At 40.5% G+C, this 12,924-nt stretch overlaps 1 protein-coding gene across 2 annotated transcripts in view; it reads right to left on the reverse strand.

Moving 5' to 3' along the window:
* Window positions 1-1,230: 1,230 nt before the first annotated feature.
* Window positions 1,231-12,924, reverse strand: part of LOC126334678 (juvenile hormone esterase-like) — a 98,317-nt gene continuing 86,623 nt past the window's right edge. For both annotated transcript variants that reach the window (XM_049997151.1, XM_049997152.1), the window contains exon 12: window positions 1,231-1,463. In XM_049997151.1, coding sequence (XP_049853108.1) covers window positions 1,286-1,463 — 178 coding nt within the window. In that variant the 3' untranslated portion in view covers window positions 1,231-1,285. The remainder of the gene's footprint in view (window positions 1,464-12,924) is intronic.

The raw sequence follows: 12,924 nt of genomic DNA on the forward strand, positions 1-12,924 counted from the left end.
GCCAGTGGATACATGGTGAGAGCACAATGAGAATTTGACATCACATGAGCCAGGGTATTAATGCTCATCTGAAGAATCAAATGAAGCATCCAGTTCTCCAGCCAGTACTGGCCAATAGGGGATAACAAAACTGGCACACGAGAGACAAGGACAGGTCTCCTTCAACATGTGTAGAGGAGGAACTCAGCAATATCTGGGCACATTTGAATAAGTTTAAAGCTCTGTGGAATTTCAATCCTGCCACCCAACTGGAAACTCAAGTGCTTTGGATCAGCAATATATGCTGGTAATTCCGAGGTCACAAAAAGAGGAGACCCAAGTTTTGACTAAACAAGTAGAGTGACATTTTCCACTAGCATATGCATGCACACATTTTTTGCAGCTGTTATTAAATGGTAAAGAGAAAGGAATGTGTGGCTGTTAAGACTTCTCTAGCGCAAATGATTTCATTAGCATGGTGAAGCTCCTTGATATAAGCCCAGTACTTTTTCCATTTGCTTCCAAAGTGATTTTTACCCACTTCTACTGAAGTTAATTTATGGCAATACCACTACATTGTTATTAAGCTTTCTACAATATGATGATTCCCATTAATGTCTGAATTTCAGCTACTATGCAAAACGTTGTGTCACAGTCATATATGGCTCTTGCCATTTCCACAAAAACTTTCTCCTATTTATTAATTATTGTTTTTAATAGCAGGCTGATCTTTCCCCATATGACTAATTCAACATTTTGTTCCTGAGAAATCTTTGCTCAATGGGCTTCTCTCTTGTATTTCACTATTATTGAGTTGCTATAGAAAATGGAATTTCATTGTTTCTGCTGTAAGAAGCGTGAAGACCTACACACAAAACACAAATGTAACTTTCAGCTGACATCTATCATTCTACACCATGAAAGTGTGTTATTTTCTGTGAGTACATCATACTGATTAATATATAAGGTAAGTCTTTCTGCTCCCGGGATTGGAATGACTCCTTACCCTCTCCCTTAAAACCCACATCCTTTCATCTTTCCTTTTCCTTCCCTCTTTCCTGACGAAGCAGCTGCCGGTTGCGAAAGCTCAAATTCTGTGTGTGTGTGTTTGTGTTTTATTCATTGTGCCTATCTACCGGCGCTTTCCCGCTTGGTAAGCCTTGGAATCTTTGTTTTTAATATATTTTTCCCATGATTAATATATTAAGTTTATTTTTTCACATTTACATAAAAATGAAGTAATATCTGCAGTTTGACAGCTCACAAATATTACATTTATTGTGCCAAATAATGTCTTTTACAAAGTTCACAGTTTTGATGCTGATGTACTCCATTTGTATAGATCATCCCAAAACTCCATGCGTTCTTTGTTAAGACTATGCCTTAAGCTGAGATCCTTTTCGATGTTCAGGTAACATGGGTTTGTCAGGCTATATGGTGTCCACTTGACCTTTACATCAGCATCCAGGTGTGGTGTAGGGTCACTGAAAAACACAGAGGCAAAATAAAGATTAAGTTAGAAGATATGAAAACAGCATTAGGCAGAATAGAGCAGATGGACACGTGTAATACAGTCTCAGCAAAATTTTTTTATTTGCTGTTAAACACTGAAAACACATTGTAATAATTTGCTCACAATACAGTCAAGAATATATACCTTCGACATAAAAAGAAGTGAAAAGATCTTTCACAAATATACTCACCAAATTGATCGAATAACTAAACAATGTTACAACTGACTCTTGATCAACTTACAATCAATGAAACTTTGAAGATGATTGGACAGTTCTGCTGTGGAGAACTTTGACGAGAACATCAATAACGATGAATTACACTGAGATGACAAAGGTCATGGGATAGCAATATGCACATATAAAAAATGGCAGTACATCCTGTGCACAAGGTATAATACAGCAGGGCATTGGTGGAGCTGTCATCTGTACTCAGGCGATTCATGTGAAAAGGTTTCTGATGTGATTATGGCTGCGCAACAGGAATTAACAGACTCTGAATGTGGAATGATAGTTACAGCCAGACGCACGGCACATTCTATTTCAGAAATCGTTAGGGAATCCAATATTCTAAGATCCACAGTATCAAGAGCGCACTGAGAGTACCAAATTTCAGGCATTACCTCTCACAACAGATAATGCAGTGGCCGATGGTCTTCACTTAATGACTGAGAGCAGCAGCATTTGCATATAATTGTCAGTGCCAACAAACAAGCAAATCTGCCTGAAATAACTGCAGAAATCAATGTGGGACTTATAACCAACATATACATTGGGACAGTAGAGTGAAATTTGGCATTAATTGGTTATTGCAGCAGAGGACCAACACGAGCGTCTGTGTTTACTGCACAACATCGTCTAGCATGGGTCTCTTGGGCTCATGACCAAATCGGCTGGACCCTGGTCAACTGCAAATCTGTGGCCTGCTCCCATGAGATCCAACTTCAAATGGGAAGAGCTGCTGATAGGATTTAAGTGTGGTGCAGATCCCACGAAGCCATGGACCCAAGCTGTGCAAACTAGTGGTAGCTCCACAATGGTGTGGGTTGTGTTTATATAGAACAGACTGGTTCATCTCGTCTGAACCCGTCATTGACTGGAAATGGTTATGTTTGGCTACTGGGAGGTCATTTGCAGCCATTTGTGGACTTCATGCTCCAAAACAATGATGGAATGTTGATGGATGACAATGTGCCATGTCACCGGACCAAAATTGTTCACGATTGGTTTGAAGAACATTCTGGACAATTCGAGGGAATGATTTGGCTACCCAGATCATCTGGTATGAATCTCATTGAACATTTATGGGATATACCTGACAGGTCAGTCTGTGCACAAAATCCAGCACCAGCAACAATTCCGCAAGTGTGGATGGCTATAGAGCAGCATGGCTCAGTATTTCTGCAGGGTGTTCCAATGACATGTTGAGTCCACATAGCGTCAAGTTGCTACACTATGCTGGGAAAAAGGAAGTCTGACATGATATCAGGAGGTATCCCATGACTTCTGTCACCTCAGTGCTCATACTTCTATAAAGATCAATTGCTGCAAGTAACAAATAACCAAAGGGCCACTGAACAGAACAGCTACAAAGTGCATTTGAATGTACTTCATCTGTGAATCCAGAGCAAGACTAGAAGCAGTAAGCTGTATATCATTAGAGTTCAGTATCAAGTCTCCATATAATGTCACTTTGGCAAGAGATAAAGGCTAATAACTATTACAATTATAAGGCTACCTCAGTGCCTGAGAAGATGCAGCAAAAGTAGAAGACACCAGTAACCAGAGGCTACCCTGTCTTGGCATTGAGGGAACAGTTTGAGAAAGGTTGTTATATGAAGGGTAGAGGACTGTGACAGTCAATATGCATAATTGACCTAGTAAGAGGAGTGTGACACACTTTATCTTGCCTATAGATACAGGAAAGTGCAGCTAGTGGAAGAATGGCAGAGACAAAACCTATGAGCTGAATAATTTCTTGGGCTTCTAACTGAAAATGGAGCTTCTGCTGGTGGAACTCGACTCAAAGCCCTGTGCTTTAAGTATTAATAACAGGGGTAGCATCAAAATATTGCTGCAATCAGGCAATACGTCTCAAATGTGATAGCAATCATGATGGTACAGCAAAAGGGCAAAGTGATGGTAGGCCAAATGTTGTAAATTGGCTACTCTGTAAGACCTCACGCTGCACTAATTAGAAGCCAAAGAACAATATGAGACCAGATGCATTTAGATAGTACTGAAGTTGTCAAGAATACCAAGTGGAGGAGGAGATGCAGCAAGCTCCCGACAGCCATTGTGGCACAAGACAGAGGCAGGCAAGCAAGAGTCTGCCTTGATTCCAGCCAGACTGAACTATAGTTGGTCTCACACCACTGTTTATAGCCAATTATGAGTTCAAGGTCCCACCCCAACCACCATGCCCACTATGCCTTGGATTATCTTATGTTTTTCAGCATACACATTTTATCAGTGTTTCCCAGCTATTATGGATAGCCGCATTAGTTGTAGTACAGGATTTGATTACAATTAGATGCAGTCAACTGATCACTGGGATGTTGCAGTTCATGAAGAAAATATTTGTAGTAAAGTTTGTATGTAATAGTAATAATCCATCAACAAAAATTGAAGATTAACTGTAATGACTATGCTCTAACCGATTTAATGCAAGTCACCCAAGACGAAACTTCACCTGAAAACACAATAAAAAGGGGGATATGCAAAGCAGTTGCTGTGTGCATTCTAGCCACAACGGGCAGAAGAAGGCTGAAAGGTTAAACATACAGCATTCTTGTTGTGCCTGTCTGTGAATCAACATTGCCTCTATATGGTGAGAAGCACTCTGTCCTTTTCATTATATTGTTAACATGAAAATTGTAATTCTAAATGCTGCATAAGATGTAGTTAGCTTTTACGGCAAACTGCAAATGTGAAGGTGAGTAGTCACTGATTTGCTGGAGGACATGTGTCTGCTGGTTCACAAGTGCACTGGACACAGCAGACAGTGTACCTTCTGATTTGCAGCGGCTGGCACAGACCTGAGAAATGTATCTGAATGAATTACTTTGTTTTCCAAAAATATGAAATGTACAGAACTATGAGTATAGTTCCCATGGGAAAAACATCATCATCTGCAAGCTGCCATAAAGTATGTGGAGAACACTAAATACTACACCAAACTCATTTTTTTACACTTTATATTTCACTCAGGAATGGCATGTAGGGAGAAAGATTGTTAGTATTCCTCTGTATAAGCCCAAATCTCTCTAATTTTACAATTATGGTTATTATGCAAGGTATCATTTGAGGAAGTAAAATGTTTGTCATCTTGTTTTGGAATGAGGGTTTTCAGAATTTTTTGAGTACGGCTCTCTGCAATGCACAATTCACTTCTTGTAATGTCTCTGCCTGCAATTTTTTGGGTATATCTGTGGAACTGTCATGAAGACTAACTGAAACTTTGACAAAGCACATAGCTCATCTTTGAATGTTCTCTCTGTTCTGTGTTTATTCAACTTAGTAAAAGTTCCTGCATATTAAATGATACTTCATAAATGTATGAATAAATATTTTGCGAGTGTCCTCTTCCGTATATGAATCACATTTTTCAAGGACCCTAATCAATAAATTGTAGTTTGTCCTTCCCACAGCTAGATTTGTGTGGTCATTTTGCCTTAATCTGTTCCACACATATATTCCTGGATACTTGATAGTTGTAGCTGATTCCAGTGGCTGATCAGTGATCATGTAATCCAAAGGAAATTGGATGTTTCCATCTGTTAATGCGCATTACATTTTATTTAAAAAGTTAGACATCAATTTTAACAGCACATTTTGGTCATCTTAAAGTGTGTACAGATTTTATAACAATTTTCTAATGATGGCATCTCCTAGCAAAAAACTGTCATCTGTAAACAGTTTCAAGAGCTACAGATATTATTGTCCTGTCATATCACATTATGTATACAGAACATTACTTTCATTTCTGATGATGCCTTTTCATTCTGCATACCTTTTTGGGTATTCTGTATGCATTTAGTTTGTTTACTAAATGACGGTACGAACCTGCATCAAAGGCTACTTGGATTACAAGAAACATGGATCAACCTGCACTTCGTTATTAGCAGCCTTTCGGAACTCATGAATGAAAAAAGTAAGTTGGGTTTCAAAGGACCTTTACATGGGGAAGCCATGTTCTTTCCTACAGGAGAGTTGTTCTGTTTCTAGTAAAGTCATAATAAGTGAGGGAAAAACAAGTTGTCTTCCATAATTCTACAATTTTTTGATGTCAGAGTTATAAGTCGATATTTTAGTGCATTTGTCCTATGATCATTCTGAAAGGATAGAACAACCTACAATTATTCACAGTCACTTAGCAAGCTACACTATTCCAGAGATCTGTCAAAGTAGTGACAGAGATGAGGGTCAGTTCTTCCACATATTTCACAAACAATGCACTGAGTGAGCGAACAGGTCCAGTAGTCTTAAACTGAATACCACAAGCGGATTTTCAGTTCTTCTCTCACATATTTGTATTCAGAATGGTTGAACTTTCAAACTATATTTAGAGCTTCCTTGGTGAAGCAATTTTAGAAGTCAGAATTTAGTATTTAAGCCCAGAGTTCTTCACCTTCCATTTCAATGCCGTCATAATCAACAAGAATCCAGACAAATGGATGTTTTGTACACTAACTTTATGTGGGATCAAAACTTTTTAGGTTTTTTGACACATTGGCTTTTGAATTTATTGAACAACTTTGCAAACCATCAACATGTTGATAAAATAACAAACTGCAACTATATACCACACTTAATAAGTAATTATACTTAAGTATCATTCCAATCTAGTACAGATGGTAATCTGTAACAACCAATTAAGAAGAGAGTTACCAATTCTTGAACACGAGCTCAGGTTGTCTCTCTCAAATTCTCAAACCTGTGCAAGTTTACACTCCCGTTGTTGACACTGGTCACGTGGAGGCTGGTCAGCTATAACAAACAGAACACTGTGCTGCTGGGACAATTTAAGGAACCTGCCTCTGACATGTTAGTGGTTTGTTCCATTACATTTTTGGCGTTTGCTGATACCAGTGTTGAGAACTTGTTAGTGATGGATTTCACCAATACAGTTCACATTGTGTCCACTCAGGTACCAGATTCTCAATTGGAAATATTTTGTTTGGATTTCTTTTTGGAAGGTAGAGGGTGTGCTGTGAACTTATCTGTTCATATTTCTTTGAAATCCAAGGCTTGGGCTAATTTTAGTCGTGCACTTCCCATTCACATCACCCCGAAAGATCAAGCGAAAGCACAATTGGACAGACTTCAATCTCTAGGGGTGGTGCAACCCATTATGGGTAGTGAATGGTCGTCTGCGCTAGTTGTAGTTCAGAAGCCATCAGGGGAAACTTCACCTCTGTGGCGACTTCAGTACTACTGTTAATCTGCAGTTGATTGTGGATATGTATCTTATTCCACACCAGGAGGAACTGTTGGCAAAAATATTGAGTGGTCACTACTTTTCTGAAATTGATTTTTCTTAAGTGTATCTGTAGGTTTCTGTGGATGAAGAGTCTTGGTGAGATCTGGTTTTGAATATTCCTTTTTTGTCTCTGTCAGTATTTGCTTCTTCTTTTTGGTCTGGGTAGTGCTCCTGCTATTTTCCAAATTGGTTAGAGCAGTTGACTAGGTCTGTTCTGAGTTCCATTAATTATCTGGATGATATTATTGTCACAGGCTCCTCCATGGTCAATCTCTTGAAAAATTTGTGCACTTTGTTTTCTGTCTTACAGTCCACAGACAGACGATGTAACCTAGCAAAATACACAGTTTTTTCAGTTTTATAGTGTTCATTTGAGGTTTGAGGTCTTGCAGGATGGAGTTTGTGCTATGCCATATGATATTTTTGCCCTTTGTTCAAGACGGAACTTCAGGCCTTTCTAGGGATGATAAATTCCCGCTGGGAGGAGGGGGGGGGGGGGGGCATTAGCACACCTACTGCATGCCCTGTTACCCAAGAATATAACTTTTTGCTGGAGCCCAGATTGTAAATGTTCTTTTCAAATGTTGAAGTCCAAATTCCTCTCAATCCCTTGTTCAGCTATGTTCTCTCCAAGCTAGCACATAGTTTTGGAGACTGATGGCTCACAGTACGGCCTTGGCGTGGTCCTTGGGCATCGATGACTCTGGACAACCTGTTGCTTTCGTCTCCACATCTCTCAATCCAACCCAGCAGCGTTGCTCTCAGATGGAAAATGAGGTTCTTACCCATGTAAAGCCCGTGGTTCCCATACCGGGACCTCAGGGTACGTTACATTTAAGTACTGTATCTTCTTTTGGTTTCATAATCAACTTCGAATAGCATCAAAGCTAACTCCAAGACAAAGTCTATTGGTAGCTTATTTATCCTCCAACCTCACATTTCCTCACAGTTTACAACTACAAATTGTACTGAAAGACTCGTTTTGGCAAGATCTATAATTCGGTGTATGTTAGTATCACTGTATGCTTATAGTTTCTGGTATTATAATTTCTAAACTTCAGACATTTCATATTTTGTGCACTCAAACCACAGTGTTTATGTGTTTGCATGATGAAACAGTGATGTTCCCATGACGTCATGGATCTTGTGCTGTGATTGGCTGACATGAGCAAATGCCATGGAAATGTACAGACAGTATCTGTTGTATTTAAACTTTTGTATTATAAAAATATGCATTTTAAGTGATATAGCGCATACAACCACTCCGCTGTATTGTACATTTCTCTCTTTAAATTTGCTTGTACATCCTTGTCTGCATTTACACTATTTTTGTTCTTGATTCATGTTTACATCAGGTCTGGGTGCACAAAGTTCCTTCATTTTCATCCTAACTGTATGTTCCCAAATCTTATCTAATAAATTCTACACTGAATTCATATTATTTTGATAAATACCATACTCAATTCATATTGTTTTGTTTTCGAACATGTCGTGTACTGCTGTTATTTGCAAGAAAGTAAAACTTGCTGAACTTTTGCGTAACACACTTACAAAAAGAAACCTACTAATAACACATGTTTCCTGACATTCAGAAAGCAAGGAAACAAAGTAACAGGATGTATTTTGTGCTTGGGGCATATTTCACACATTTTTTCCTCTAACTCGTGAAACTCACACCAGGTGGTGCAACTTATGTTACTGTACTGTAGTGTACTCCGGAGAGACATTTGCAAACTAATTCCATCAGTGGATATAGTAGCCAACAACAGACACAGGAAACTACGTAAAACACTATCCAAACAATAATACTAAACATGGGCTAAATACACACTTAGCACAATAAAAATATTACAGATACAGGGATTGGATAGCAAAGTTTCAGAAACTATGTTCATTCCCTTTTGATGAAAGCACTGGCACATGAAAATTGTGTGCAGGTTGGTAGGACACCCACAGGCTGATACACCAGAGCCTTCGGGACGCCCATAATGGCTGTACTCTGAGAAAGCCACGCCCCCATACCTCTGCCACATACACCTAAGTGGGATTCCAAGGTGCAGCCTTAAGACTAGCTACTACCCATTTGAAAAACATTACATGGCACCTCATATATAAACAGTTAAAAAAACACTGATTGGCATTATTTGAATTTGTGTGGGAAATAGGCAAATTGCATTATTGAGAAATTTCTTTTAACATATACTGTGGGGTGGCTCTGCCTCAGCCAAGCCTGCTCTTACCATAATCTATGTTTTCTGGAAATGTCACTTTTTTGTATGGCTGGAGGTTTTATCTCATTATTGACCATAAACTCTTGGTTCTCTTGTTTAATCCTGACACTTTCTTGCCTGACAAGGCAGCACACTGCCTACAACGCTGGGTGCTGTTCTTGTCTCACTACAATTATGAAATCCATTTTCGACCTATGTGTAAACGTGCCAATGTGGACACCTTGCCCTGTCCTCCTGTGGGTCCTGAACCCAACTTCGATCATGAAGAACTGCGTTGCTTCCATCTTCATACTGAAATACAGGCCACAGTCAAGGGTTTCCCAATTACGAGCTTGCTCATAGCAGCTGCTGTTGCCTCTGACCTGATCTTCACAAGGTGATTCGGACTGTTCAACAGCGGTGGCACGTAAACCACCATGTTAGGCTTCAGATCCCTTATGCAACTATTTTTCCTTACAGTATCACTTCTCTATTTTTGACAGTGTTTTGCTGCTGTATATGGAAGACCTATCTCCAGAGTAGTCACTCCTGCTGCGTTACGACGCGAGATTCTATGCCTTCTCCACCTTGGCAATTAGGCAGTTTTACACACTAAACTGTTAACTAGGAGACAAGTTTTTTGGGCAGGGAATGATGGTGAAATTGTCTGTCTTGTCACGTCTTGTGAGCAGCATGCCCAACAACAGGCAGCTCCTACGGCATCCTTGTAACCCTGGCCCACTCCATACCAGCCATGCGAACATATTCATGTCAACTTTGCAGGTGCCTTATTAAATTCCTACTGTGTCTTGGCTGTGGATGCATTTTCCCGGTTTCCTTACATTCTCTGGTGTGTGTTTATGCAGGCTGAGGTCACAATTTGTAAACTTTTGACAGTGTTCCCCCCCCCCCCCCCCCCCCCTCCCCCTCTATTGAGGGGCTGTCTTGAACTTTAGTTTCCAATTGTGGGGCCCAGTTCAATTCTCACAACTTTCAATTGTTTGGTTCCCGTCACAGCATTGGTCATGTCACGTCACCACCATTCTACCCTCAATCAAATGGCAAGGTAGAATAACTAGTGCATACATTCAAGTCCCAAATGAAAAAAGTTTGTTGTTTCCCGGCCAGCAGCCACGCACGGTCCTCCACCTTCTGCAGTCGGGTTCATCAAGCTGCTTCACACCAGGATCATCAGTGTGAGCATGAGGGTTTGGTTGCTGGCCCAAGTGGATACCAGTCACTATTTTCTGCTGCCAGGCACACCGTCTTTGTGACATATATACGGCTGACAGGGTGATCATGTGCCACTCTGATCAGTTGCGTGTCAGTTTGCTGCCAAAGCTAAGGTTCGCAGGTGCAGCCCCCCTCCACAGCCCATCCTGTCTTCCTGTGCCTTGAGTCCATCGTCACCTGCTGTGGAGGCGGCCCCATCTCATTGGCTGCCTGCTCCATGTGCGACACCCTGGGGTTGCAGCTTCCTGGCGCCAGGCATCAGTCCGCCTCTGGCCTGGGGTCCGTCGTTGCAGCCTGTTGTTACAGTCGAGCCACCTCCTTCAGCCTCGTAGCCATCATCATCTCAACCACTGTGGTCGGTGGATCCAGCCCTGTCTCCCTCTCACTGGGACCTGCCTGCTGATGACGATGCAGAGATGGTGATGACATCCTCCTTTTTGGTGCTGTCTGGAGGCACCACGTGGGCCTATCACCCTCAGGCGTGCCTGTGCAGTCCGGCCCTATGCTCTGGTGCTTGATAAACACATCGCTCCACTGCTGCCACCTGATGGATGTGTCTCTCTTTGGGTTGCCAGTGTCTCCTTTGTTGCCCTGGACACTCACTTCGCACAATGGAAAGGTGTGTTGTATCCTGCTACTAGTGTGTCTCTGCCATGCTATCTGCTGGCAACTTGCGCCTATATATGTGCGGAGAGTGCTGTGTGACTTTCTCTATGTTCTTCTAGTTTGTACCATTCACATCAGTTGTCCTGAGTCTTGTTACGTATGGAATCACGAGAGGTTCAGAGGTTTACAAGTATGGCCATATTTGTGTTACTTGGATTGGTTACTGGTATTACTTGATTACTTGACATTCTGTTTTAGTGTATGTCACCTCAATCAAAGGACTACTTGCAGCTCACTAGAGTAGCCTTAATCAGGGTGTATACGTAGACAAGAAGAAAAAAAAAAAAAAAATTCCCGGATTTTTCCCGGTTAAAAATACACTTTCTCCCAGATGAAAACACACTTTTTCTGTAGTATTAAGAGATGCTATATTTTCCCTTGGAACTGTAAAACTTATAAATCCTTTGAATGACTATGTTTTTATACACGGGCGTAAAATTTTCCGGCACTTTAGAAAACGAAACTCAGGGACGAAAACTCCTTTTGGAAAGATTTTTGATTTGCAGCAACATGTAGGCTGCATATTTTCGTATTATGAAAATGTAAATTCGAATTCCACCAAACACCGCATGTTACTTTCCGAACCATTGTAATCGAGATTGCGATGCATTTTTGTAAGCCAGTCGTAGCTCATGTCGAGATCCTGCCGGGAGATGACAGTGGATATTCAGACCACAGGACACGTGATGTAGTCAGCTAATAGCAACACCAATGTTAAGTAATGTGGATACACAAACAGAAAAAGTTAATGTTTTAAATTAATGTACATAGTGTTGCTACAAGAAAAGCAAAGCTTTCACATATAACATTGGTCTCTAAGGTTAATAAACTGCAAGAGAAGCTAAGCTTTCACATATAATGTTGATATTTTTTGTGGGTGTTACACTTTGAGATATATCACACAAATGTGCCAGTAACTCATGACTGGACTGATGAACGGCCATGGGAACTTCAAAAAACACCTACATACAACGGATATAATAGAAGAGGACCCTAAATGTAGGATATGTAATGAGGGTGAAGAAACTGCATCACACCTAATCTTTGAATGCATGGCACTGGAGAGTAAAAGATACAGAATCTTCAGGACAACTAGACCTGAAGAAATTGTGTCTAACAAAAAACTGGTAGAGGGACTATTTGCACTATTTAAGGGCACTGGTTGGCTTTACTAGATATACAGGGAGCGATACCACACAATAAACCTAGTTTTGGTGGGGGCGGTGGCGGGTTGGACCTCAGCTGTTTTAGCTCTCCTGTTAAAATCAGTCAGTCAGTCAATGCGCCAGTAAAATTTTTGGCCGAATCCAGTGACTTGTCCTCACAGTTTTCCCCACAAATAAATTAGCTACAGCAGAGGACAATGTAATTCTGTCAGAGACAGCAAAAGACTTCGAAGAGTAGTTGAACGGAATGGACAGTGTTTTGAAAGGAGGGTATAAGATGGACATCAACAAAAGCAAAACGAGGATAATGGAATGTAGTCGAATTAAGTCGGGTCATGCTGAGGGAATTAGATTAGGAAATGAGACACTTAAAGTAGTAAAGGAGTTATGCTATTTGGGGAGCAAAATAACTAATGATGGTCGAAGTAGAGAGGATATAAAATGTAGACTGGCAATGGCAACGAAGGTGTTTCTGAAGAAGAGAAATTTGTTAACATCGAGTATTGATTTAAGTGTCAGGAAGTCATTTCTGAAAGTATTTGTATGGAGTGTAGCGATGTATGGAAGTGAAACATGGACGATAAATAGTTTAGACAAGAAGAGAATAGAAGCTTTCAAAATGTGGTGCTACAGAAGAATGCTTAAGATTAGATGGGTAGATCACATAACTAATGATG

This window comes from Schistocerca gregaria, chromosome 2, assembly GCF_023897955.1.
Source record: "Schistocerca gregaria isolate iqSchGreg1 chromosome 2, iqSchGreg1.2, whole genome shotgun sequence".
Lineage (NCBI taxonomy): Eukaryota > Metazoa > Arthropoda > Insecta > Orthoptera > Acrididae > Schistocerca > Schistocerca gregaria.